General features: G+C 49.1%; 7 protein-coding genes and 1 non-coding gene across 8 annotated transcripts; 5 read left to right on the top strand and 3 right to left on the bottom strand.

Annotated features, from left to right (window-relative positions):
• Positions 1 to 36: 36 nt before the first annotated feature.
• RhiXN_10457 (Sec7 guanine nucleotide exchange factor) lies at positions 37 to 1,792 on the bottom strand (the record flags this gene model as incomplete). The annotated part of the gene is made up of 5 exons (XM_043330273.1): positions 37 to 177; positions 228 to 857; positions 1,103 to 1,139; positions 1,168 to 1,353; positions 1,413 to 1,792. The coding sequence occupies 5 exons, from the start codon at positions 1,790 to 1,792 to the stop codon at positions 37 to 39; spliced, it is 1,374 nt and encodes a 457-aa protein (XP_043184370.1).
• Positions 1,793 to 1,877: 85 nt separating this feature from the next.
• Positions 1,878 to 3,576, top strand: RhiXN_10458 (uncharacterized protein; the record flags this gene model as incomplete). The annotated part of the gene is made up of 4 exons (XM_043330274.1): positions 1,878 to 1,894; positions 1,954 to 2,633; positions 2,665 to 3,042; positions 3,092 to 3,576. 4 exons carry the CDS (start codon positions 1,878 to 1,880, stop codon positions 3,574 to 3,576), a joined length of 1,560 nt encoding a protein of 519 aa, XP_043184371.1.
• A 1,181-nt stretch (positions 3,577 to 4,757) lies between these two features.
• On the bottom strand, positions 4,758 to 5,189 carry RhiXN_10459 (uncharacterized protein; the record flags this gene model as incomplete). The annotated part of the gene is made up of 3 exons (XM_043330275.1): positions 4,758 to 4,847; positions 4,907 to 4,990; positions 5,055 to 5,189. The coding sequence occupies 3 exons, from the start codon at positions 5,187 to 5,189 to the stop codon at positions 4,758 to 4,760; spliced, it is 309 nt and encodes a 102-aa protein (XP_043184372.1).
• Positions 5,190 to 6,935: 1,746 nt separating this feature from the next.
• On the top strand, positions 6,936 to 7,029 carry RhiXN_12423. Its single transcript has one exon. It is a non-coding gene; the product is annotated as a tRNA-Ser (tRNA).
• A 1,005-nt stretch (positions 7,030 to 8,034) lies between these two features.
• RhiXN_10460 (Cellulase (glycosyl hydrolase family 5 protein)) lies at positions 8,035 to 9,823 on the top strand (the record flags this gene model as incomplete). The annotated part of the gene is made up of 10 exons (XM_043330276.1): positions 8,035 to 8,196; positions 8,454 to 8,504; positions 8,561 to 8,629; positions 8,693 to 8,746; positions 8,813 to 8,913; positions 8,965 to 8,991; positions 9,043 to 9,342; positions 9,395 to 9,519; positions 9,579 to 9,663; positions 9,739 to 9,823. 10 exons carry the CDS (start codon positions 8,035 to 8,037, stop codon positions 9,821 to 9,823), a joined length of 1,059 nt encoding a protein of 352 aa, XP_043184373.1.
• Positions 9,824 to 12,058: 2,235 nt separating this feature from the next.
• Positions 12,059 to 15,424, top strand: RhiXN_10461 (Cellulase (glycosyl hydrolase family 5 protein); the record flags this gene model as incomplete). The annotated part of the gene is made up of 16 exons (XM_043330277.1): positions 12,059 to 12,220; positions 12,286 to 12,318; positions 12,382 to 12,411; positions 12,571 to 12,639; positions 12,696 to 12,749; positions 12,815 to 12,915; positions 12,955 to 12,990; positions 13,042 to 13,341; positions 13,398 to 13,521; positions 13,581 to 13,665; positions 13,727 to 13,851; positions 14,319 to 14,332; positions 14,382 to 14,472; positions 14,533 to 14,697; positions 14,755 to 14,829; positions 14,957 to 15,424. The coding sequence occupies 16 exons, from the start codon at positions 12,059 to 12,061 to the stop codon at positions 15,422 to 15,424; spliced, it is 1,932 nt and encodes a 643-aa protein (XP_043184374.1).
• Positions 15,425 to 15,727: 303 nt separating this feature from the next.
• RhiXN_10462 (U3 small nucleolar RNA-associated protein 6) lies at positions 15,728 to 18,108 on the bottom strand (the record flags this gene model as incomplete). The annotated part of the gene is made up of 6 exons (XM_043330278.1): positions 15,728 to 16,294; positions 16,342 to 16,773; positions 16,837 to 17,566; positions 17,622 to 17,793; positions 17,842 to 17,986; positions 18,031 to 18,108. 6 exons carry the CDS (start codon positions 18,106 to 18,108, stop codon positions 15,728 to 15,730), a joined length of 2,124 nt encoding a protein of 707 aa, XP_043184375.1.
• Positions 18,109 to 18,851: 743 nt separating this feature from the next.
• On the top strand, positions 18,852 to 26,901 carry RhiXN_10463 (3-phosphoinositide dependent protein kinase-1; the record flags this gene model as incomplete). Its single annotated transcript, XM_043330279.1, has 15 exons — positions 18,852 to 18,942; positions 19,016 to 19,204; positions 19,261 to 20,594; positions 20,649 to 21,064; positions 22,874 to 23,777; positions 23,819 to 23,854; positions 23,910 to 24,027; positions 24,740 to 24,884; positions 24,943 to 25,191; positions 25,356 to 25,425; positions 25,511 to 25,578; positions 25,635 to 26,264; positions 26,321 to 26,614; positions 26,650 to 26,704; positions 26,761 to 26,901. 15 exons carry the CDS (start codon positions 18,852 to 18,854, stop codon positions 26,899 to 26,901), a joined length of 4,740 nt encoding a protein of 1,579 aa, XP_043184376.1.
• Between the last annotated feature and the right edge of the window lie 378 nt (positions 26,902 to 27,279).

The following is a 27,279-nucleotide window of genomic DNA, read 5'->3' on the forward strand; positions in this document are numbered from 1 at the left end:
CTTGGGTCCAAGCGGAGATTTCCCGAGCACGCCTGCTCATCCGTCTCTGGTCGACTGCGTGATGAGAATGACCGGTGCCCGTGGTGGGTGCCCTTCTTCAGTTCGGTCTTCGTCGGACTCGGAATTGTTGGCCACTGCGTCATCCATCGATGCTCTCGGAGGGGAAGCAGCGCGTCTCTGCGCTGCCGAGTTTCCATCATCAACTTCTGAATATCAATCTCGCTCACACTCATGCTCCTCCTTCGCCCGTCCTTGGACTGTCGAGGGAACGACGGGCGAGCATGACTTCGCTGAGTGAGGGTTGCACTATGGTCAAGTTCGCGAGGCGCAACATTGGTGGTTGCAGCAGAAGCAAGAGCCGCTTCTCTATTTGCTCCTCCGGTAGTCCCAGACGCGTATCCGAGGGGAGCCTTGGTTTTGGTTCGATGGAGGCCTTGCTCGACCTTCGAGTGTTGGCTTTGATCTAGTCGGGCCGGGGGGTTTGGTCGGGGCGCAAGGGGAGTATCATCATCAGTGTCGGAACGGTCATCTACAGGTACAGGTGGAAATTGTTTTTGGATAGGTGGGAGAGGTTTCATGTGGCGCGGTCCGTTCATAGGCTGCGAGGAAGAAGCGGTAGGTGTAATTAGTGGGCTAGATTGAGTAGAACAAGTGTCTGCAATGAACGGGTCAGCACTAGGTAAACTAGGCGTTTGGGCTGGGCTATCGGATAACTGGGTACTAAGCAAGGACTGTTGAGTATTAGTGGGGAAATAGGCTTGTTGAGGTGGCGAAGATCGGTATTCGAGTGGGATAGTGGGGACGGGGGGAGCAAACGAGTGTTGTTGGGTCGCGACGGGCGTGGTCGGGGTAGAACGCTAAGATACCGGGATGCACGTCAACAAGAAGATGCAATTCGGTAAACCGAAAATTGTATGTCGTCAGCTCAATTTAGAAGTTGTTGAGTAGAAAAAGGGGACCCTACGTTGCCGCCTCTGAGGGAGCCCTGCCCATGGCCAGCATCTTTCCAATAAAAGCGCTGGTTTTATTGCGCATCGAGGCACGCTTTAAGATGAACGGGCCGATGAGTTGGCTGAAACACGATATATGGAAGCTGACTTACTTTACCCTCCCGGTCGGAGCGACCTTCGCCGACATCGCTGTCTGCCATGAGTTTTGAACTTGCACCAGTGATATCCCGAGTGTTTTTTCAGCCTTTGCGAGGCGGTTGTGCGCCGCTGACCCTGGGAGTCTGGGGATGTGAGCGCACGATCTCTGGACTTAGACGGAGTATGGGCCTCGATAATCTCAAAGGCCGAGGATGTGGTCGACCGTGTGCGCTCTCTCTCCTCCGGCTGCTCCTCGCGGCTGCGTCTAACCTTGCTTATAAGCGTTGCCAAGTCAGGTGATGAAGCTGTGCCGCGGGGCGGTACATGCTCCTGCGTCGGGAATCGTCTTCTTCAGGGGCGTGGGAGTAGGGGGGACGACGACAGGGGTTGCAGGGGTGTGTTTGGACACCGAGTGTTTCGGAGTCGAAACAGTCTGGCGACGGCCGATGACGTCGATAGAGGCCCGTTGGCGCAGTGAGATTGACTGAACCACTTCGGTTCCTGTGGGGAGTATCTGCATGGCCAAGCGTGTGCATATCCCGTCCCTCCTGCAACACCACTGTATCTTCGCTCCTTAGCGCCGCTTCAAAGTCATCATGCGTTCGTGACACTCTCCGAACCGTCGGTTCGGTGCTCGCCACTCCGCTCAGCTTGAATGCTGAATGGCGGTGACCGTGATGGTTGCTGCGGTTGAACAAGGACATCGGAGTCGTCGTCGAGATCTGTGTGCTCACGCGCGTCAAACACACGCAAACACGCCACGCCACCTTGCTCCCAACCACGATCTTGATGGCCCCCCGCACCAAGTCCCACCGCACACTCAGTGCAGCGAGCCGTACCCATTCGACGACGAGTTTGCATAAAGGAAGGCCAGACTCACGGGACTTACTACTATACACAAGGACAAGCCTGCTGGCAATCCACGCGATGCGCTGCACAAGACCAAAAAGCACTCGTCTGTTTCTCTTATCGCTCACGTCATACACCTCGTGCATGCTCCTGCCTCGTGCTCACTTGCTATCTATCCTCGTCCTCTGCCCTGGCCGCCAAACGCTCAGCGTCGAAAACTAGCGTACACAAGCCAGTACCGCCCGACGTGCTCAGCAGCAGCAGATGAAACAGAATCGGAACCTGACAAGAAACAGGGTGATGACGAAGGATGGGTCTCCTCAGATGAGGACGACGAGCTTGACGAAGATGAAATTCTCGTTCTGCAAACCCAACGGGCCCAACGAAATGCCAGAGAGGCTGAAAAGCTGAAAGCAGCCGCCAAGCAGCTGAAGCCGAGATTCTCGCCAAACAACGAGAGGACGAAGATAGCGAACAACCGAAGACTCACGGGAAACCCAGACATGCCAGCACTACCGGTTGAATCACCTTCTTCACTTCCTCGAGGGAAGCCATCCCTGCCGGCCAAACAGCTGCCTACCGAAGCGAAACCACAACTTCCGCCAGCCGCGCCAAACAGCCTCAAGCCCAAACTACTCGTCAACCACTCCCAGTCTCATCACACCGAACAGTCCGCCCTCATCCAGAACCTTCCAGGTTGGTCCCGACCCTGGCTCCGGTTATTCAGCACGTCCCGGACCATACGAAACACCACCTTCCCGAGCAAAGCAAGTCCTTCTCCCGCACATCTCCCTTCTCCTCGCAATGGACCGAGATATTCGAACCTTGACACTGATACCTCAAGCTAATGGGACACACGACAAGGCCCCACCCCACGATCATCCGTCAGATCATCATCATCAGAGACCCGACGATCGCCCTAACACCCGTCGAAGTCATTCCCATATGATCAAGCCCGCAGTTCCAACCCCGGGAAGGTCTCACACTCTTGCCGCTCCTGCTCGTCCACATCCTCTCATTCGTGCTCCTTCGGTTTTGACCAAGGTGATCCCTGCCTTGTCCCCGTTAAAAGCCCCTCCATACCTCTCTGCGCATTCGGCCAAGGGTGGGTTCCAACTCCTTTACTAAGTAATTCATACTCACCTTACTGTTAGCACAAATATCCTCCTCGCCCCCTCCCGGGACGCCATCCACTTCATCGCCTCCACATACTCGTCAACCCAGTCTTTCGAGTTCTACACACACCCTCCCAACTCTCCAAGTCTCACCCACCGCAGCCCTCACTACTTCCGTCTCGTCCCTCCCGCACTCACCACACTCCTCACCCACTACATCCTTCAAACCCATTCCTGAGCGCGAGCGCACGGTCAGTGCAGTCTCGTCCGCTGCTGCCCTCCATGCGATACACAACCACAACCCACATCGTAAACCTCACAGATCGCTTGGTGCTGTCGCGACGAGTACTTTCCCTCCAGAACCGGCTGACACGTATAACGGAGGCATGTATCCTGGCTCGGGCTCCAGCTTGGCTGCCCCTGGTGGTACCTCGGCTGTTGTAGGGGCCAGCGGAGGATGTACGGTGGAAAACCGGGCCCAGTGCATTCGCTACTGCCTGCACCGTATATGGCCACACACATGAGCGTCGGTAGATGGTATGCTCCCGCGAGGACGCGGTTGGTAGAGTCGTTAGAGGTCGACCGAGCTCTTGAGTTCGTGAGCGGCAGTGTCACCTAGATCCGTGGTTGGACATCCACCCCTAGACTTTCATTTTCTTCACTTTCCTGTTCCTATTCTTTTTCTGACCAATTATTGCCATTCCTTTTTTTACCATGATGTAACACGCACATACATGCATTCTTCCCTGGGTCTCTTACGGATGGGAAAAGAGTCTTGGTTCATTTATGGTGTATAGTAGAACTCTCCGAGTGGAATTCACTCAGTCTTATCACCTCAGTGTGAATGAGTCTACACGATCCGTATTGCGAGTCACACTGATGAGGACCAGTACTTAAATGATTGTCATATTCCATTAGCCAGGGGTGAACGCCTTGGAACCAAATACACAAGTTCTCAAATTCTGGAGGTCTACTCTGCATTTCAATTTTTAAGCTAATTTCGTGGGGACAAACGACATCCCTGGGCCCCCATTACACTGTGGCCTCTCGATGGTAATGCCAAGAGTCATCATTCCTTGTCTGATTGCTACCTTGTCCTGATTTGTACCACATGCTGAACACGGCTGGGTGCCAAACGTTCATCTCAAAGCACTGACCCTCGGTATAACCATCGCTCGTGCTCACGCACGTCGATCGTACATGTGTGTGCTGCACGTTCCAACTACACTCTTAGAAGTATGCGAGTATTAGTATCACAGGACGCGTAGGCCTGCGACTTGGGGACAATGCCCTCGCGTTGGCGGTCACGAGATATATTATTGGAAACATGCAGTATTGTGCGCGTCCTGGTCGCGGTTTTACTGAACTTATTTGTTTACGTGACTTGACAAACTAATTCATATTTATGCTGCTCAATTGCGTATGATTCTCCACTCTTGGAGAAGGTTCCGTTTGCTGCTCTAGGCGAATCTGCCGAACTCAAGAATGAGTGCGCATCCAATATACATATATCTATAGAATCGTTAGCCTACCGGGACACCTTCGCCTTCTATCTCATATTCTCCTTCTCCATATTTCTCAACGGTCTTACCTTCTTTTTCGCCTTTATGCCTTGTCCAATAACTTCAGAAACGACATCTTTAATTCTAACAACCAAACGGTCAAAAAGTGCCAATCGAGCGTAGCCTTTCAAGATAAACATTACCTAAAGTGACCCTCTACTTCCGCGTTCAATGACCCACCATATATCCTCGATTTCTATTGCTTCGAAACTGATTTTAACCGGCTCCTTGAGCTATGGATTCCGTAGTAGATGGTGACTATTCGTTTCGGTAGATCTTATGGCCTACATACGTCTTCTTTATCCCTGAATACAAAGTCGCCATACACTCTAAGTTGATATTTATCATCGTCGATCGGAATGATCTCCAATGGAGTCTATGATAGATGTACATAAACCCGGTCGATCCTTCCTTTCGCACAGAGACTACCCAATACTCACCCTTCTGTCTTCTGATAATATCGTCCTTAGAGGCACTGGGAGCGGCAGTAACCCGCGTGAAACAGAGCTAGTTGCGACCCATGGTTGACCTGATCCAACGTTCTGAATGCAGTAAACTCCTTTGCGAAGAGACATCAGCGGGTGACTATCTGGCCACCGGGATCGATGGGTTCAAGCCCACTTTGCCTCCTTTATAGTTATACGCTTCGCAATAGACCCGCAAGTGAAATTTCAGCCTCCTTCTATATCATACCCATCCCGCCGGAGGTTTCGACTTTACAATTTGGTCTCGATGAACCGTGCAGAGCTTATCACTGCCTTTTCCAGATACTTGGTGCCTGATCTCCCTCCTTGGTATTTGGTAAAATTTACTTATCTGGCCCTTCCTTTGCGGAGCTTACGGAATGTCCATGACAGTAATGGACTCGTGTGGCGAATTCTAGCTTCTTGTAGGATTAGCCTCTTGGTAGGCTGAATGAATTAAAACGAGGTCAAATATATCACTCAGGCCATCGTGCCCCGGATCGTCTTCTGAAATATCTTCGAAGCGCGTGTAGTGCAACGCGGAGTAACGAGTTGGGGATATACTACTGGACGTTTTCCGACGAAGCCTGCGGAGTCGCGAAATAGCGACTTAGCCAGAGCATGTAGCGAGTCACGTGAGGACCGCTTCATGCCGTGTCGACTTGCGTCCGACCTCCTCCACCGTCTGGCCTCGTACACACCAAGTGCCGCGGCACGCCTTTGCGTGTCGTTTCTATCCCACCCACCATCCTGTAGGTCACGAGAGCTGGTTTGGGCCGCCCTCGCTGCTTCGCAGCCGCGGGGGTTCCCCAACCTCACCGCTCTGGGTCTCGTGGCCGACACGGACGAGCGGGCAGAGGATAATTTTGAAAGCTTCGCGTACTTTCTTTGTTGCAATATGTATTTTTTGGATCCAGATACGCATATATAACATCCGTAGCCCAGGCATTGACTTCTGGCCCAAAACAATTGATCCATGTGTACGCGTATGCATATCTATGTGTTATAGACTCTCGAATTCGCTACTTACCGGGTCCGTATCGACTAAAATCGTTGGGGTTGGGGAGTACATGGGAGTACCATAGCGATGCTGGCTGGATTCGGGGAGGCTCCAGAGCGCCACGACGATGGTCGGCGGCTGGCCCTTATGCCATCTTAGGCGGCTTTCGTACAACTTGTGGTGCCGAACTAAGCAAAGTGGAGGATGACTAACAGCCCCGTAGTGCCCCAGAGCTTCATAGGTCATGCCCCTAGCAAGCGCCACAACGGCACTCTCACGTACTCACTATTTCTTTGACTACATTTCTATTATGAACTAACAGGAGCTACATGCGAACCACGTGCTCCTGTTAGCTTCGTGAATACGAAGTAATATAAAGATTAATCAGGCGACTTAATCGTGCTAAATGACAATCCTTAAGTCACTTGTATTCATGGCTGAAGCTGAGTAGATACAGAATCTTTTTGGGTACGAGCCCCTTAAAAGGAGACGAGTGCTACACATGACCGACACAGTAAACGGAACTCGAGTGGCTGATGTATGTAACGGGTAACTAGTAGAAACAAGATACTGTACAATGAAATGGAAATGAGTTGCCTATTCGTTACAGCTCTCAAATACTAACGGTTTTGGTCGAGCGAACCGATAATCCATGGGTAGACGTTGGGAGCTTGTTTGAAAGGCCCATTATCGCCTCATTTGAGTGTCATTTTAAGAATCTACCATTAGGAGCAATCGCTTATATCTACACAAATATTCAGACAACAATTCCGACGGTGTAAGATAGATTAGTTGATCTGATTTTGTAAGCGAGTAGAGAGGATGTATATAATGGTGGTGATTGACAGCTACGCCGTGGTCGTTTGCCAGAGTGGTTAATGGGTGCCCCTGCTATTATATCAGCATAGGGTATGGTCTCCGACCGCGTGTGTTCGAATCGCACAGCGACCGAGTTCTTTTTATACTTTCTCGTGAGCGCTTCTTTTCACGATGCCTGCTAAGACTCAAGCCTGTCCAAAATGCGAGTTCAAGTCAATTAAGTAAACATAACTTGAGCCACAATTAGGCTAAAGCGTCACTGGCACACCTGGGCATAGTCTGTCATGCTCTCCTTGATCTACCAGAATTATTATTTGCCCTAGACATTATGTCAAAACGTGAAACTCGTGATGTTTCTAAGTGCCAAAGAGGCGGCTATATGCTACAATTGCAGTGACCGAGTACTCGGAATGATTTCAGCTAGATCACAATTAAAAAAGAGATGTGGGGGGTGTGGAGAGAGGGTGGTCATAGTATACATGGTAGAGCCCCGCGGCCTTTTGTTCCTGTAACTTGTCACCGGGGCATGTCAAACGAACCTGTGGTCATCAATCCAGCGTTCTCACTAGATATCCAAGTATTATGTTCTCGTCACCACCCCTTCTTTCTACCTGAGCATGATCAATAATTCCCCATTCTTTTTCCCGATGCTAGCGCTCGTTGCCAATCGGTTAGTAAACATATACTCATCATCTGTTCAACGGCGGAGTTGACGCGTGGCGCCTGGCCACGTACTACGCGCAAATATTAACCAGAGTGGCCGTAAAATCCATCGGTTTAGGCTCTTCCATCGTTGCCGTACTGACCATGAGACTCACCTGTTAATATCGGCGAAATTATCTACCGTCGAAAACTCCTAGTTTAACGCCTTATAGATAGTGCTCCCGTCAAGAAGCGGGTTCTACTTTCCATTTGGGGCTTTTTGTTTTATTGACTCGCGGTTTGCTGATAAAATGTGCGCCAATCGAACTCTAGGATATTATGCTATGACTAAGAACTGACCACGAGAATGTTTGCTTTATTCCAATGTAGGGCATGTATTTAAGGGACTTACTGTCGTTCCTTAGTAAATCACCGATACACCTATAAATACCGTCACTCTTTTATCTTTCATCGATATACTCTCAATTACTTACCATGCTCTGGTCACTACCGCTAATAGCCGCTGGCGCTGCAGCCAAGATCATGTATGCTGGAATTATCGAGTCTGGAGGAGAGTTCGGCACTTGGAGTAATGATGCCATCCCAACTACCGGTTTACCTGGAAGATTTGGCGTGGACTATGCATTCATCAACAAAGTGAGTAAAAGCGCTCAGCCAAGACCTGGGAATAACTCCGATAGGACCGAGTCTGATTTTGTTGCTTTAATTTAGTCGACTGTAGATATATTTGTAGAAAAGGACAAGGTAGTGTAATTTTCAACAAAAAGTTAATCCTATATGCCATACAAAATAGATAACCCATCAACTAGATTAACACCTTCCGAGTCACCTTCTTACTGGTAAATGAACTACTATTTGCATGACCACATAGTACCTCCTGATAGAAACTATAGGAGCGCATGTGTCCCCTCTCTTACGGCTTAGGGTCCAAGTTCAACGAGACAGTAAGCTGCTCAGCTAGACGTACTCGGTGTCAGAGCTAACCCATCCTTGTCTGCAGTACTTCGGCTACTTCAAAGAGGCAATTGACTACATTACTCTTACTAAGGGAGCATACGCTATTCTCGATGTACGTGTGTTCTTATGCTGTAACCACCATTGCATACCTGAGATTTAAACGCCGACCTTATAGGCGCACAACTATATGCGTTACAATAACCCCTCCCAACAGCCCTTCACCGGAAGTGTAAGTCTCCGCATTTATAAAATCAGGTTGGCGGATGGCTAATATTAACACCCGCTTGGTATAAAGATCATTGGAGACACTTCTGATATGAAGGCTGCAACAACTGCTCAGTTCCAAGCTTTCTGGAACCAGCTCGCAAACCGCTTCAAGTCCAACGAGAAAGTCATGTACGTCCCACCCATCTAGCCGATTGCCACCGAAGCTAAAGCCAGACTAAGCTTTGGTATCATGAACGAGCCCCATGAGTGAGTGCAACGGACCGCAGCGAATAAACACCGGCTAACCCACTCGATTAGCATGCCTACCTCTCTCGTGTTTGCCAACAATCAAGCCGCCATCAACGGCATCCGCGCGACAGGGGCAAAGCAGCTGATCCTTGCTCCCGGGAACGACTGGACAGGGGGACACTCGTGGACTGGCCATGTCAACGCATCGTCGGAATACATGTACAAGCTGAACGATCCGGCGAAGAACCTTGCGATCGAGGTGCACGAATATCTTGACTCGGACTACTCTGGGACACACGCGGAGTGCACTCAGCCCGGGCCATCTAATCTTGCTGCCTTCACAGCCTGGTTAAAGAAACACAGCCTTAGGTATCTTGAACAATTCAGTAGACATACATACCTTACTCACTCATTCATGCAGGGCCATTCTCACTGAAACTGGGGGCGGTCAGAACGCCAATTGCTTCGCCCAAATTCGCGAAATGTTGGACTATCTTGCTGCCAATGACGAATACATTGGCTGGACAGCATGGGCGGCCGGACCACGTGCGTTCAAGCTCTGGTGTCCTACTTTAATTTTCTCATAACTCTGATGTCTATGATAGTTTGGGGCAATTTTCGCTCATGTTGTGGCGAGGATTCCGGTAACCTCGAGCCTGGAACCAAGGCCGGCAACGGATCAATTCCTGGGTGAGCAACGTTTGATCCGCCCTTCCCATACCACCTGACCAAGCCGTTTGTTTACATGAACCCACTCGTCATTAGTGGATATGAGACTATTTGGGCCAACGGCTTCCGGCCAAGTATTCCACAAACTTTGAAACGCAGCGGAATCTCCAGTTGGCACTAGGGGATTGGTGTCCATTTACCAGCGTATTCCGAAGTGCCTCATCTTCTAACCATCATATCGCTATCTCAGTTAGAATTGGGCGATGAAACCTAACTCCGTTGTGCCATAAAAGTCAAAGTGATTGTATATAATCGTTTGAAATTATTGATAAGAAGGCGTTGGTGAGGAGAAAACCACTATCACTGGCACTACTGGAGAGTTGGGTTGATCTACAAGTGCATTGCGATCTTGTAGTTGGTAAAAGGAACCAAGTTAGTTGTGCGATGATTTTTGAAGTTATGTAGGGATCACTCCGCGTGGGCATAAACCTAACGTGTCTGTTTGTCCACAAGGAATTTTAGCCTGCATACACACACGGATCAAAGTTTCTATGCTCAGAGCTCAAGTTTAGATATAATAGTGTATGAAATAAGCGCGGGCGGTAACACGCTTTCTAGAAACTCACTAAGTATTCGACTTGGGCAAGTTAGATCAAAGCCCAGTGGCGTGCGATTAACGTTACCTCCCCACACGGTGAACTCCAAAAGTACGGAAAATCCGTATGACGTCCAGATTTTGCCAGACATCCGCACTCAAAACTGCAAAATCCGCACCTTGACAACACACAGGGGTGAGTTGAGGATGCGGATTCATGGAAAAACTGGTCGGATTTTGCCAACACTCCGCATATAACGCGCGATTATTTATGTTCAGAAAATCCACACTTTTGGGGTCCACCGTGCCACAAAGTGTAAAAATCTAAGGGCGCAGATGATGTTGCCCGCTCGTGACTCCTCATGATCACTTGCGCGCTGGGTACCTTGGTGCTCGTCAGGAAAAGGTGCTTATAGTGTGGATATCGATGGATGTAACTGTAGCCTTCTTACATAGGAGAATATGATACAGAGGCTCTACGTTAGACCTTGTCAACAACCACCTTTCCAGATGGTCATCTCTGTCATGTGTCCCACACACTCAGAATGTTCCAAACCACTATGTTATGTAATTGTAGCCATAGACATAATAGAAGCATACATATATTTAGCGGATCGATGTACACGCACGAGGTTGAGTACAAATCTTGGGGATTGGGCTGCCTAACACATCTGGACAGTGTCCGGAACTCCCGAAGGGTCAGCGAGGCTTGGGAGCTCTGGAAACACCATCCTTTGCGGAGGAAGCTCCAGAGTCTTAACTAATGGTTCCCATACAGCTTCTGCACAACAATTGCTCTTTTGTATCAGTAGCATGCTAAGTATAACGTAGCAAAACCTTTCTAGGCGTACGACTGATCAATACATAATTCCAAATTTAAATCTTTCCTGTGCCCTTAAATTTGTCATAGTAAGTAGCATCCAGTTCATTCGATCATTACCGTACCATATATGTATACTATATACCGGAGGCAAACAGTCCTATATAGTGAAATCTATCAGCAAAATTTAAGCTAATTGCGCTCATCTACAATTTACAACGCTAACATAGACGACCCGAAGGACACAACGAAGTCTCAAACTGAATAAGTTTTGTTTCCAGGCTATCCGCCTAAAGGGTTTTGGTAAGCTCTATGGATCGTAGCTTGTTTTCTTTTACTCGTGTATTCCGAGGGTCCTTTTACGTATACAACGACTTTTGGGGTTAACCACCACACCTGACAGCTAAAGGGGCATTCTGCAGGTGACTTTATTCCGAGATGTCAAGTATTTTCAAATCTGGAATATAAGCCAATAGTTACTGCCTACGTGCATCTGGACCTTCCAAGATTACCGATTTTCCTCCGCTCTTTAGTGCGGGTTAATAATAAAGCATTGAGTCAGACAGCATGTAGCATGTGATTCCTCCTATAAAAAGTCAGCAGTGTGTACAGCTATAGGCTGTACCGTCAAAGTTATAGTTAACATTGTTCTGTTTCGTGGGTCTCTTGGTTGTAAAGTCTAATGTTTAATGTCGGTGAAACTAACCTCCGTGAGATATTCCTAATTTGATGAGAAGACAATTTATGGAAAGTAGCTTCGCCAAGAAGCTATTTTCGTCGTTCGCTAAGTCAACCCCTGGGCTCGTGACTCAAGGGTTGACAACGGATTGTATTCTAGTCGACTTCCGGTATACAGGCAGACTAGTAAGAAGCAACTACACGCTACTATTTTATCCTAATGGATAGGATGGGTTACTCGCTGGCACTCCTGAAAAACACCGACATACCTATAAATACTACTGCAATTTACGACCTCGTCTGCACCCTCTCACTTGATCACCATGCTCTGGTCATTATCACTGTTGGCTGCTGGCGCTGCTGCCAAAATTCTGTACGCAGGTGTTAACGAATCCGGAGGAGAGTTTGGTACTTGGAGTAATGATGCCATCCCAACTACCGGTTTACCTGGAAGATTTGGCGTGGACTACGCGTTCATCAACAAGGTTGGTAAAACCACTACCCCCGCGTTGGCCAAAACAGACCTATGATTCTCATTGTATTACTTCAGTCTACCGTAGATATTTTTGTTGAGAAAGACAAGGTTGGTGATTTCCTCTTTTATAACGGGACTACGTTCCTAAGTAACGAACTCGTTACGAATTAGATAAACACATTCCGTGTGGCCTTCTTATTGGTAAGGAGACAGCTGCCTGCAGAGCATAGAATACTTCCTGATAGAAATATAGGAGCGCATGTGCCCCCTTTCTTACGGCTTAGGATCCAAGTTCAACGAGACAGCAAGTTGCTTAGCTAGACGTACCTGCTGTGAGAACTAACCCATCCTTGTCTGCAGTACTTCGGCTACTTCAAAGAAGCAATCGACTACATTACCATTACTAAGGGAGCATATGCCATCCTCGATGTATGTGTGTCCCTATACCTCGCCTGCACTTGAGACTCAAGCCTTTGACCTTGCAGCCACACAACTACATGCGATACAATAATCCTTCCCAGCAACCGACGACTGGAAGTGTAAGCTCCCTCCAGATTGTCAAGCTAGTTAGTTCACCGAACCACTAACGGGTACGTTTTCAAAGATTATTGGGGACAGTTCGGACATCAAGGCCGCAACAACGGCTCAGTTCCAAGCTTTCTGGAACCAGCTCGCAAACCGCTTCAAGTCCAACGAGAAAGTCATGTACGTCCCACCCATCTAGCGATTCCACCGAAGCTAAAGCCAGACTAAGTTTGGTATCATGAACGAGCCCCATGAGTGAGTGCAAGGGACTGTAGCGAATAAACACCGACTAACCCACTGGATAAGCATGCCTACCTCTCTCGTGTTTGCCAACAATCAAGCCGCCATCAACGGCATCCGTGCGACAGGGGCAAAGCAGCTGATCCTTGCTCCTGGGAACGACTGGACAGGGGGACACTCGTGGACTGGCCATGTCAACGCATCGTCCGAATATATGTACAAGCTGAACGACCCGGCGAAGAACCTTGCGATCGAGGTGCACGAGTATCTTGACTCGGACTACTCTGGGACACACGCGGAGTGCACTCAGCCCGGGCCATCTAATCTTGCCGCCCTTACCGCCTGGCTTAAAAAATACGGCCTAAAGTAGGTCGAATTCTTTTCAATCGTATGAACTTCTTGTCATATATTCACCCTTCTAGAGCAATTGTCGGAGAGACTGGAGGAGCCAGAACGCCAACTGCTATGCACAGATTAAAGAAATGCTCAACTATCTTGCTGCCAATGACGAATACATTGGCTGGACAGGATGGGCTGCCGGACCACGTATGTTCAAACCATAATATTGCTTCTACAGTTCGCCATTACTCAGACATTTCTGATAGTCTGGGGCACCTTCCGGTCCTGCTGTGGAGATGATTCTGGCAATCTTGAGCCGGGCACCAAAGCTGGTAATGGATCAATTCCTGGGTGCGTAGCCTCCTTATAGTCGGTGATGTGTTTACTTATTCGCTCATATAGTGGGTATGAGACAACCTGGGCCAATGGATTCCGGCCAAGCATCCCGAAGACACTAAAGCGCAGTGGGATCTCGAGTTGGAATTAAGAGGAAGATGGACAGCTGCTCTACATGCGACAGGCGATCGTCGGAATCCAGTCGGTAGAAACAGAGTTGTAGAACCTTGTTTATAATACCATAAAAGTCAAATGATGTCATATATGGATTGCCAATTGTGGTGACTAAGGCCCGCAACCTCGTGGCAAATTATCAGATTTGAGCGCGCTGGTCCGGTGAGCGCCAAATCATACGAACCACGACACAAGAGTGCTGGATAGTTCGGCGACCCTTGAGCGACGACTCGGCGGACTCTTTTCGATACATAAGCAATGCCCACGGACGGCGTGGCGCTGACCTTTTCATGGAAACAACGACGGCCGAAAGCACATCCGGCATGCCCCAAACGACACTAGTTCCCCCGAGTATTTTACCTCCTGATTTCCTAACGCTGACATTGACGATATTGTCAATCTCATTGGTGAGTTATCCGAGTCACTATTTCCTTGCCAAGCGTTGAGCGGCTGTAGCGGATATGCTTGACAGGCTCACTTCCCACAACGACCAGATTCCCCTTCGACCGTGAGTATGGATTAGTGACAAAGGCAAGGTGCTGACACCCTGAGCCCAGTGAAGCACTTACTCGTTTTCACTCTCGAACACCACCCGGGATATCTATCCAAGACTATCTTAAGCGCATCGTCAAGTATACAAATGTTGAGGTTGGTCGGAATAGGATTCCGCAGGTGTTCTAAGGAGCTGACAACCACTTGCTCCAACAGCGATCATGCCTTCTAATTACACTTCATTATATAGACCAGATCTGCACGCTCTTACCCCACTTCACGATCTCCTCTCTCACCGTCCACCGTTTTGTTATATCATCCATAACCGTGTCCTCCAAAGCCCTTTGTGATGCTTTTTGCACAAACTCCCACTACGCCCGGGTTAGTAATCCCATCTCTATCTTGATATGGCGAACTCACCCACGTTTGTGCCACTAGGTGGGTGGAATCAAGCTTATTGAATTGAACGTGCTGGAAAGGGAATTCCTTGAGAAGATCGACTGGAGACTCACTGTACGTGCCTGCGCACGTTCTATCACTGGATTGGTGAAGATGGTATGTATGGTAATAGCATCTATTTTTTACAGTGTACCCGTGAAATGCTTCAAGAATACTACACGAATCTAGTAAGGACACATAGTGGCCGCGGGATCAAGTATCAATGGGAGAGGCGCTCGCGAAGAACGTTCGTCAAGACCCTGTCACTCTGGAATCTTATCAAGCAAACGGTAATGGCCCAGACAAAACCACACCATCACCCCCAAGATCTCCAGCAACGTCTACGGCGCCTTCCTCCGTGCACCAAGTACCTTGCGCGAATGCTCCACCGCCACCTATATCCACCAAACCATTCGCCCAGCCTCAGCCTCGAGACACCGTCGCTTCGCCCTCGCGTACTATAATCGCCGGTGTAACATCTCCGTCCCTGCGCCGCGCCGGCCGCTCACCTGTTACTGGTCCATCCCGATCCATTCCGTCTTCTCCTTCGCTCAAGCGAGCACGTGATGGCACGGAAGATATTATGCCAAGCCTTACAAACGCACACCTGAGAAAAATGGAGGAGAGCAGCCCTAGGACCAGAAGACGGACAGGCACTAATAGCAGTTGAATTTTGGCCAAGTCCTGGGCATTTCGACGCATAACTTATTTATGTTTCTGCTTTCGGGATCTTGACTTTACGTCATGGGCGTCACATTCACGGCACTACACGTTGCCCCATTATTGTGCAGTTTTCTCGTGATTCTGCACATGTAGTTGTAACTTTTGTCGCATTTACACTACTATCTATGTGATAATTCAGCACTGGATTTTCAAACCATAGCAAAGAAATCTTTTGTGAAGGATTATTACTCCGGGAGCGTCAATCATGCAACCCACAAGATGAAGATCAACTCATGATGGCAAAAATTGTCTAATTGAACTCTACATCATCCAGTGCGATATCCTTGTCGGGTTGTTCAGTCCCTTCCATTTTACCCGCACCGATCACAAGACACTCCAGTTCATTCCTGACCTTGTCCCACTCTTGTCTTAATCCTCCTTTCGATCCACCCACAGCCGCAATTGAATCCTCTGCACATTTCTCTTCGCCCAACTGATAGAGCACCCTTGCGTACTTGAGTGCTGCAGGGATGCTCTGCTCAGGGATAATGCGCCACGCCGTGTAGAGTGCTGTAAGACATGCAATGTCGGCCTGAGTAGTAGAATCGGCTGAAGCTTCGCACCCAGATCGTTTACTCCTCTTGGCTGGGCGCTCCCGACCTCCCGATTCCTGGCTTGGCGAGGCCGAAATTTTTTGGAACTCTTGTTCCATCGCCAAGTCGAAGAACAGGACAGAAGGACGGTACTGGGAAATCAGTTTCTTGGCTAATGTGATCCGGTCGCTTGAGGACTGATTCTCTGAGTCGTACAACCGGTGTACGAGTAGTTTTGAATGAAGATTGAGTGATCTATGCGATAGGGTTCCTCGAAGTATGATCTAATACAATGTCAGGACGACTTAATGCAACTTAGCTCACTACTCACAGCCCAAGTCTCCGCTCGTAGTGGAGATGCCGGGTCCTTGGGTAAGTGATTAACTCCCCAAAGCCAGAGTTTGACCAAGAGATCCTCCTCTCCTGGGTGTTCCTTAGCCCTGTCCCGGGCCTCTTCCCATAATTTTTGGATTGGCTTCGGAATAATGCTTGGGGGAGAATATGTCGAAAGATCGCTGTCTACCGGTTGCGCTGCTCCGGATTCCGCATCGAGGCGGGCAATCCATAAACCAGCATCTTCCGGGCATGCCTTGGAGAATTTCTGTGATAGTTTACGATACTGTATTTCGTCGGTGCACGTGGTTTTATTTAGATAAAGGGTGATCCTAAGAATGGTGGACAGAGTGGGGATAAATGGGGATGTGTGTTTCCCTTTGCATAGATAAGCGGCAAGTCTAGTCAAGGCCAATACTAAATAGAGACGCTAGCCCAGGTTGAAAAATTTAAGCATGCCGTTCAAGATACCGAGCCTCAGTCCACAGCTCACCAAGTTATCCTCTGTTACAACCGCTACCCAAGCAGCTACCCATCGCGCATACAACTCAGCAACACGCAAATCCGTCCTGCCGGTTGATGATAACACCTCACTGGCCTTCTGCATACGCTTCACGAATTCACCGGTTTGTTCTTCTTGGCAAAAGGGTGTCGCCTTTTTAGGGAAAGCAGCAGCTACAAGTGGTCGGAGAGGTAGAACAGTAGGAAGCTGGGCCCCATCTTCGAGCGACCTCGCTGGGATATCAACGATCGCACGAAGGAATACGGCACCGCACCGAAAGTCTTCTCCAGAAGGCCCCGATCCAGTGTTTTGAGTTGCAAATTCAGAATGAAGGTGCTCAATCAACTTGGTACGGAGTTCGGTGGGATATGTGAGAAGCAAGGCCTGTAGAGAACCTAGAAGTGCCAGTGTAGGCAGGGACTCTGTCGCAGACGATATAGCCGCCTTGACAATCGCTCCCGAAATAATTGCATCAATTGCTTGCCCTTCCTCATTCTGTGTTTTAGGATCGATTCCAAGTGTTTTCCAACGGCGTCGAAGTCCCTCACAGTACCCAAGCTCCATGCGTATATATTCTGTCCAAAGTTCAATAGATTCGGGATTTATCCGTAGGCCTCGTTGAAGGAGCGCACGGGCACCGGTTGGGGATAGGGATGAGTCGAGCTCATGAGATGCGGCGATAATATATAGAGAAGGAGAGGTAGGGTGTAACGAAAGAGCCCTAGTGAAATTTGTGAGATTGGTGTCAAAATTGAACTTTTCTGCAGCAAACTCACCGCGAGCAAAGTTTTCCAACAAGTGATCGAGCATTATTGGACCTGGCGAGTTCTATATACTGTACCCAAAGCGATACATCATTCTTGAACTTGCGAACTGCTCGCTCGAGAATGAAGAACTGGCGTCTGACAATGCAATAATCGGCGAGCGAAGACTTATTATCGGTATTGTCTGGGAGTATCATAAGAACTCAACCAGGTCTGCACTACAAATACTCACTGAGTCGAGCAGCACGCTTCTTCCTAAGAGCTTCCAGAGTGATTTCATACTGAACATACTTGATATAATCCGACTTGAGAGCTACACGCCTAATTAGCGCTGATTCAAAGGCAGTCCTTTGCTTTAGTATGGCCCGAGCTTCTGGCTAAAACGAATTAGCTGATAGTTTAAGAAGACGCTGAAACATACCTGCGAGAATATCCCTCTTTCCTCGAGCTCCTTGAGCTCGGGGAGCATTTGCTCCTGATAAAAATGAACTCGCTCCATGATCGTTGTCTTCAAAATTCGCCTGGGCCGCACGATTGTCACGTGACTCAAAGCGCTTATAGTTGATGAGCAACTAATTTACATTCATCATGGTCAGTTGCACCCGTATCTTACAAGTGGCATATAGAAGGCTACTCGTGTCACAAGTATAAGAATTTGGCCTCCTATTTTAGTGAAAAAGTTACACTAGTGCTTTAATCGTTTTGAGTAAATAGCATATAACTAGCGATTCGGATCTAATGAGGCCTGCCCCTTGGTCAATGTCGCAAATACATATCTTGTCTTTGATACAGTATCTGACATGCTACAAATGCGTAGTCGTCTATTCATAATGAGAGAAAATAAAAGAAACAAGATGATATGACTTGGAGAAACTATTGATTAAGCAAACACACGCTCTCGCGCAAAACCCAATAGGTATGAGACCCACACCAACAATCCGTCAATGCTCTGAGAGCATGGAATGATATTCTCGTATATTGCTGTTTCCAAAAGAATACATGTTGGGTTGGAGATATGCTGGTCGTAATTACTGACAACGAAATAACTAGCGCTCATCATCTGCGTCATAATGAAACTTAAATCTCCAATCAAAAAACGGGTGACGCGTGCACACGCGCACACGGTGGCTGATCTATTTGCAATTTAATCATCAACCAAGCAAGACCCAGCCCCGCCACCACAACCACGACTGTTGACCTCTATACCGTACTTACTTCTTTATAAGATTTAGTTGAATTAAAATGGCTCGGTCAGATCTGTCCCGCAAGATTGAGCAAGCTAGCGATTATGTCCAAATGGTTAATATTTTGTTGAAGGAGCTGAAACTACCTGGTGAAACTTCATTCCCGACCTCGCTTTTCAAATACCAGATTTAACTTGTTGTAACTCTCTACATATATTACAGACCCGACAAAGCGGCAAGGTCTGAAGCGGTTCGCTATCAATTATTCGCAGTACAGCAGGAAGATAAACGCGTGTTACGACGCGCACAATCAACCCGCTCATAAGGATTATCTCGTCCTTGCAGTGATTGTAAATCTATGGGCGAAACTTGGTGTTGATATGGTACTAAGAGACCGAATTATTGCCGACGGTAAGCTCTAAGTTCGGTGATGTTCCACAATCCGACACCATTATCTTCACGGATAGGCATCATCGAGCGCATGGCGGTATTGCTTCAGGAGGGTCCCGATGACACACGCCAGTCGGTATTATTTGCATTGTCTACCCTAACGCACCACGGTGGAGAACATGCACGCAAGATGATTGCCGTACTTACAGTCCCAGCCATCATCGACTTGCTTGACACACCCAATTGCCGTGCACGAGTCGCCGAACTTGGGATTGCAGTCTTAGCTCACTCTATGGGTGCTGCCATCACGGAGGGTGAACCACATTTCCATGAAGGGGCGGAAGTTATCATTCCAGCTGCTTTGCGGAGCATCGATGGGGTACGGATGTTATCTACTATTACTGAGGCAATACGTCGACCAGACGCCGATGAAGAGCTTGTATCCCATGGGCTCGATCTCCTACGTACCCTCGCATTCTCCTACCGTAAGCCCCTACTCGAGACCTCGGCCGAACGTCCGCTTGTTGCTGCACTTGCCAGTCCAAATCTCGATGTCCGTCTACTTGGTTTAACTGGACTTCTCAGACTTGGGTCATCCGTAACTGAGCGAGAAGGTCGACAAATAAATCCGCTTCAGATATGGAAAATATCTGGTAACATGGAAGAGCATTTTAGCCCAAAGCTCATGGAGGCTATGCGTAACCAGTATGGTGGTCTCGAAGGCGGGATGATTGCTGAATTAGCAGAGGATGGTATGGGAATGGGATTCGAAACCATGGTCAACGGGGACTCTGGAGACCCCCTACAAACTGGCCGAGACCTGTGCAAATCAATTATGGAAAAGGAATTCTCTTTAGGTGCTGGGTTCCTATATGGGATGGGAGGTAATGGTACCTACACGCGTGCAATCAGCGCCTTACGCGCCTCCAAGAACCCTTCAGACGCACATCTTCCAGCTGTGATCGAAATCAAGCTTGCGATAGCAACTGGTGACAGACATCGAATATGGTCCTTAGGTGACGCTGCGATGCAACGGTTCCCCGACGTTGGATTCTTCTATTATGCACGCTCTATTTGGACGGAGGACCCCCGTCTTGCACTGCGCTTGGCTAAAAAGGGACTGGCATGCTCTGACTTGACGGACTATATTAAACGTGGGCTATTATTCAAGAGCGCTGACGCAGGGTACGAAATGACGGTGGATGGGGGGCCTCTTGAGATCGCTCAGCCCGGATCTCCTGCATGGCGCGAAGGAGTAGCCATCTTACATTGCGCTCAGGAGGATGCGAGGGCTTACATCGAAATGACCCCTATGGATCAAAGGAATATGAAGACGGCAATTTATAACTACATTGCTATCACCCTTTTATTGGAAGGTGATCAGATATTCAAAGACATAGAGAAAATTAGGGTACGTAATCACAATTTAGACGTGGCTTTCTCTTGACCGGCTGCTCCTGGATAGCCCTACGTCGAGAAGCTTTCTATTGCTGAACAAATATCTTCTGTCATCCAACCTCTTGCCAAAACACAACGCAAACTTGCGATTGATACTATTATTCCTTTGTTCGCGAAACCCATGAAGAACTGGCGTACCGTGATCTCTCGTCTAGATAAACCCAGCAGAGGGCACCACCGCCACTCCCATCTCACCGAAGACGACCCTGATCACATTCTTGCCAATTGGCTTGCACGAACACAATTTGACGACGAAGATGCGGCTCAAACTGAATTCGCGGATATCAATGCTCCGGACGACACATCCTACGGGACAGCCTTGGCGGATGTACTCGTCTATCGGTGCTCCTTGTGTGGAAATCCCAGCGCTTCGTTGAAGAGGTGTGCGAGGTGCAAGAGTGTGAGGTACTGTGATGATGTTTGGTAAGTGCTTCTTTCTCCTATGGATTGACGCTCAGAACTGAGAGTTGATTGTCTACGTAGCCAAAAGAAACATTGGAAGAAAGGGCACAAATTGGTGTGCAAGCCTGCTTAAGGGCCGAGGAGTCCGATAAATGTATTCGATGCTATTTATGAGGTTTCCATTAGCCAAATGAATACTGTATGTTCAATATCGACTGGACGGCGTGATTAATCGACGAAGTATCTCTCAGACGGTGATAAATGTACGGTATCAATGTATTTGTAATGAGAATAGCAAGGTCTACCAGGGGAGGCAAAGTGCCCGTAAAATAAAGGGTACATACATGCACGATAATGGACGTTAACCTAGGCAGACATAGCGATCATACGAGCTCAAAAGGAGGATCCCTTCATTTTGGCGAGATATAGTAAATTATGTCTATTGAAATGTTTAGATTGAGGGTGCCGATGTTGGTTTTGGAGTGTTACCTGGCCCAAGTAGGCAATGATCCAGTGTTCTCACCGACCATCATTTGGATGGATGACTTGACATTAAATGATTCATTCTCTTGCGCCGTTTGAAACAGACGCAAAAACTATGGGGTCCTGTGAATACCAGTGTTGATGACACCTCGTGATCGTGATCAGGGGGTGAGCGATGTGGCGAGGTAACAATCGGTCTGAACGAGCGACTTAGTATTCGGTACGCAAAACAGGCAGTATCTAAAATGAAACAACCATAGTTATGGAAAAGTAGGTTATTACCAAGCTCAAGTATTGGACTTTATCTCAATGACCTGGACGCATATAGCCACTGGATTGTACGACCATTCACTATAGATTCAACATTTGTCTTAGGGACTGGGTACCCAGTAAATTTTTTTTACATCAAACCTATACTACCCTGGATAATCAATACCCTGGGTGAAACGTGGGTCGTCATTCCCATCAATTGTATGTAGTTTGAGTCTCTGGAATCCACTGCGTCATCAGCGTGGTAATTACATCGACATGTGCATAAAGAGTGACGTCGTCATGATCGACCCGATTCAATACCGTGCGGTCTGATTGCCTTTGCTCGTCCGTGAGTAGAGATGAGGCGTATCGTTTCGTTTGGTCATGTCTAAGCTGATGCGATTACGGGAATATAATACGTAGACGACGGATATGACATGTTCTATCCGACCCGATGTTACGTTGTTTTAAGGGGTGGAGATGTTTCTTCAATAAAATTATATTTATAGCGTTGCTAGTACCAAAAATTCTTGCCGATGTACTATTCGTGTTACGAGGTGCGTGCGAGGAATATTAATGTATAGCAAACCGCATGCCAAGGAAAATATAGTGCAATTGATTTGCGAGTTGCGAGCTCAGTTTACACGGTTTATCGTAGATTAATCAGCGGCGCGAGGTGTTTGGCATTCCACGTGACGAGAATATGGACAAATGGCGGGTCTCGACCCGATGGCTAGGCTCGGAAGCGCCAAGTTGAGAATCGATTGGGGGGCACGCGTGTGGCCTGAAGCCTGCTGCGACAAGCAGGTTCGTCACTGCGATAAACGGTTGGTTGAACTGCCCAGTGCCCTCTCATCACCGCCACCGAGACCGTTGTTGCCAACGACCACTGTATGGTACATTGGCGCTCGCATAAACTCCGTTCCCATCGACCATTACAATGACTGCCACAGCCCCGTGCATTACCGTCTCAACTAGTTCGCCGGCCAACACACCGGCCGCATCGAGCACCAACCAATTGGGTGAGTTCAACTCTGATTTGCGTTTTTTTTCTTCTTGGTGTTGTTATTCTTACTGAAGATGGATGGTATGCAGCGCAATTATCGCGCAATGCATCTGTCATCTCGACGTCGTCGTCATCATCAGCCTCGTCGCTGGTGAACACACCGCAGACACGGCCTCGTCCACTGCGACAGTTTTCGTACCAACCGTCAAGGCCCCGTTCGCCTACCGATCATCTTCGCGTGCACGTTCTCCCTCTCGTCCCCCGGTCTCGCCCTCCACTCCCCGTGGTTCGAGAGCACCTCCACCAGTATGGGTTCCCAGAGAGCTCGGCCGCGCAGACAGCGACGACGACAGCGATAGCGTATTGCCAGCTCTTGCTCCTCCATCTTCTCGCCGAGGCTCGGAATCTCGTATGCGGGCTCAGTCTCGCAAGGGCTCAGTCAGCACAGTCCGTCGATGCGAGCAGCCTGAAACACCCATCATCTCCCACTCTCGAGGTCCATCGCTGTCTGAATTCGCACCTCCTGCCAGCCCGAAAAGTCCACCCGGTCTGCTTGCTGGGAGTCCCAAGATCATTCCACGTGCTCTTGTCGGCCCTGGAAAACGCAGCCGAGTTCCAAGTACGGCATCGAGCGCCGCTGTATTGGCTGGCCAGCTCGAGGTTGTCGGTGGTCCATCCCAAGTTCAGACGAGTTCCAGTCTCAACCCCAACGTACCATCCGCTGTCTCACGCACAGCAGCACCATCTCCCACTCCTCCACCCACAGGACGTAAACGCCGCACCCAATCCACGTCAACAACCAAGGCTCGGTCACGTTCCACTTCGGCCGCCCCACGTCAGCGACAGGCCGTCAGCGCCGCCGATTTCGAATTTGGTCCCGAACTGGGCAGTGGAAGTTATAGTACCGTCGTCAAGGCATGGCTCAAAGGCAATACTGGCGCAAACAGCTCGAGTGCACCAGGCGTTATGGGTGGAATAGCAGGCGTGCTGGAAGTGGGAATAGCGATCCCCATCTCAAGGTCTATGCCGTCAAGGTTTCTGATAAGCAGTATCTCATCAACAAGGGCAAGGTTCGTGCTTGCCAAGCCATTCAAGCTCCAAAAGCTCACCCTTCAACTCTTGCAGGTCAAGTACGCCAACGTCGAGAAATCCGCCCTTGCCCTCCTCGGTGCGGGAAACCAGCATCGCGGGCACCCAGGCGTTGTCAAATTACACTGGACGTTCCACGATCCTACCAGTCTCTGTAAGTCGCTCGCATCTGTTTTCACCTACCTGTACCTGTGCCTGCAATGTGTATCCGTGCCGGTCCCGAAAACAAGCCTGCTTGCTGTGGGGCCTCTTTCCCCTCATCTCCCGCGGTGGTTCCTTTTAACTTCCCCGCATTATCTGCCATGTCGATCATTCGTCATAGCTTGTGCCGACAAGCCAGGCACTTCAAATCTTGTTTATGCTAAACGCGAGGTGTTCCCGCCAATAGAACACTGCCTATTCCTATCCTGTGAATAGCATGCCCTCTTGCGTTCCTATCTCCCATCCCCTCGGAAAACTCCTTTCTTCTCCTTATTTCATTTCACCAACTTGCCGATGACTGATCTCCTTCTTTCTGTTCACGCGCCTTACTTCCCTTGACGAATCTGCCGTAAACACACCTTGCTCTTGCATCCTACAATAAATAACCTACACATCCTCCCTGAAAATCGCCCCACAACCCCACATGATGTATATTCAACATATACGCCAATCTTGCCGCCCGCACTGTCGTCTCCAATGACAATTCACAATGGTGGCGGATATCACCTTCTCGGCACATCGTGTCCTGTGCGGCTTTATTGCTACTTCCACTTTCCTTGATGCGGGTGGCTGCCCTGGCGCCTCGTTGTGCTCGAATCTTCAATCGCATGATTGGCATCCAATTAACGCATTCTTTCCCACCGCAATCTCTTCCTGTCGTGCAGATTTCGTCCTAGATCTCGTGCCCAATGGCGAACTTCTCGACCGAATCAAGAAGCTTGGCAGCCTTACTTCGGAAGGCGCTCGTTACTATACTGCTCAAATCGTCGATGCCGTAGGATGGATGCACAACCTCGGGGTCATACACCGGTTAGTGCTAGCAGTGTTCGTAAACACCGAGAATTGCTTGGTTGATACTTCCGTATAGCGATCTCAAGCCCGAAAACATCTTGCTGGACGAGGGATTCCGAGTGAAGATCACTGATTTCGGTAGTGCTCGGATAGACCCAATGGAAGGACAAGGGGGAGGAGTAACCAACCCCAGCAGCGTTGGACCTTCCAGCACAGCCAATGGCGCGGTCGATTCGGTCGTGGACCAGCCGCGCGCAAGTTCGTTTGTGGGGACTGCCGAGTACGTCAGCCCCGAGTTGTTGATCAACAATGTGACGAGTCGAAGGTGAGCACAACAGCTTTTGCCTTTTTTCTAAATCCTCAATGGTGCTGATTTGGGGTCGGTGTGGTTCAGCTCGGATATATGGGCGATCGGATGTATCTTGTTCCAAATGTTGGCCGGGCGTCCTCCGTTCAAAGGCGGTTCCGAGTACCTTACTCTTGAACAAGTCAAGCGCTCGAGTACCAGGTGCCAGAGCATTTCGATTCCGTCGCGGAGGAACTTGTCAAAAACATTCTGGTGAGCCAACTTCTCAATTGACCTGGACTAATATTAATCATGGAGGGATCTATCTTTCTCGTCTTGTGCTGACCGCGCCTCACAGGTACTGGAACCTACCGCACGCCCGACCATTGCAGCCATTCGTAGCCACCCGTTTTTGGCGGATACTGTGTGGGAAGACCTATGGACGTCCCCAGCACCACCTATGGAATCTGGCCCTTGTAAAGGCCCACCTCCGCCCGAGTCCCAATGGAGTTCGAATCCGATGAAGACGACGATTGGAATCGGTTTGTTGACGGAAGCAATGAAGAAGAGGGAGGGCCCAAGGATGTCAGCTCCTACATGGCACGAATGGGCTACTTTGGTCCCGGTGCCCTGCCTCAGCAAAGCACGAGCAGCGAACCTACTCCACGTGCGACCGAGCCCAGTTACAACTTCCAAGACTACAGGTTTGGGGAAGTGTCGACTGTGCCTATCCCTGCTACTGCAGAAACTTCGCTGCTCTTGCAAGCCGAACCGGCCCCGCACTCTCGTTCGTCTATCCCGCCGTCGCTACCGCCCATCTTATCCCCAGGGTTGAGCACTCTTGAAAACGAAATCGCGGTCGAGGACGATGATTATGTGCCCGAGCTCCAGTCGAAAGAACAGCGTATACGAACAGACCCATTGCGAGCGTCTCATTCGTCTACCATCTCGGGTGCTGGAACGGCAAGTTCTTCAGAAGGGAGCCCTCTCGGTTCCACGGTCGGAACAGCACGCACCGGAAGCGGAGAACGCATGCCTGCTGCGGGTGGGGATGTTGAGGGTTTGAGGACTGCGTTGGCCGTCATGGGACTGGGTAGTGACTCAGAGCGACTGTGAGTAGTTTCAAAGAAAGCAAGTTTAGAGCTTCGTATTGATTCAGGACTCTTAGGACGTCTGCGCTCGCGCCAGGCGAAGCCCCCATGTTCATGAGCAGCATCTTGTCGCGGCCGCGGCATCGACTGACGGCCGTCCTCCCCTCCAAGCGCCGGATTCTTATACTCACTACTACACCGCGCCTGTTGTGTATCAAGGAGGAACGCGATCGGGTGGTTGTTAAATTCGCCTTGTTGTTTTCTGGTCGCGAAGCACCTCAACCGCCGTCCAACGCACGGGGCCGGTCTATAGCCAGATGGAAGCAGCAACCCTCCACGTCGTCCGCATCTACTCAGAGCACAGATCGTGGGTCAGAAGCGGACGGAGAGCAGGACAATCCCACAGAGGAGACATTCAGAATGTGGAGACCAAGGGGGAGAAGAGTTTTATTATTCAGACTGTGAGTATCTAACCGGTTCTGGATTCCCCCCAAGGTACTTACGAATTGGTCCATAGCTGTCCAAGATTTATACCTTTGTAGCAGATAATTCAGAAGAAGCCCAACGATGGGTCCAACAAATCAAGGCCGTCCAGCAGGCCCAAATTCAACGCCGACGTAGTAGCAGGCTCTCAACTCGGCCGACTGTCATCGTTTGAACTTTTCATAACAAATGGATTTTCTTCTTATGAGAGATACCTACTAATATGGAAACATGATTGATCTAGCCTGGCAAGTTTGTAGTTTTCTTGCTTATCGATTACTGTTTTTGGCACCTAATTTTATGACGGATTTCAATTCAGTACAAATCATGTAGTTATTCTGACCAGTTTGTTGTCGAGTATCATGTTCATAGTTACAATAATCAATATCATGTGTGTGGAAACTAATGTTCATGTGTGGTTTGGAACTTACGGCTAAATGAGCAGGATGCAGCTTCGAATATTCTTGTTTGAGGTTTTAAACTGCGCTGATTCAACAAGGTCCAGTCACAACTTTCAATGGGTACACTTGTCCATGAGCACTAGTATTCAGTA

The sequence above is a fragment of the Rhizoctonia solani genome, chromosome 11 (assembly GCF_016906535.1).
Source record: "Rhizoctonia solani chromosome 11, complete sequence".
Lineage (NCBI taxonomy): Eukaryota > Fungi > Basidiomycota > Agaricomycetes > Cantharellales > Ceratobasidiaceae > Rhizoctonia > Rhizoctonia solani.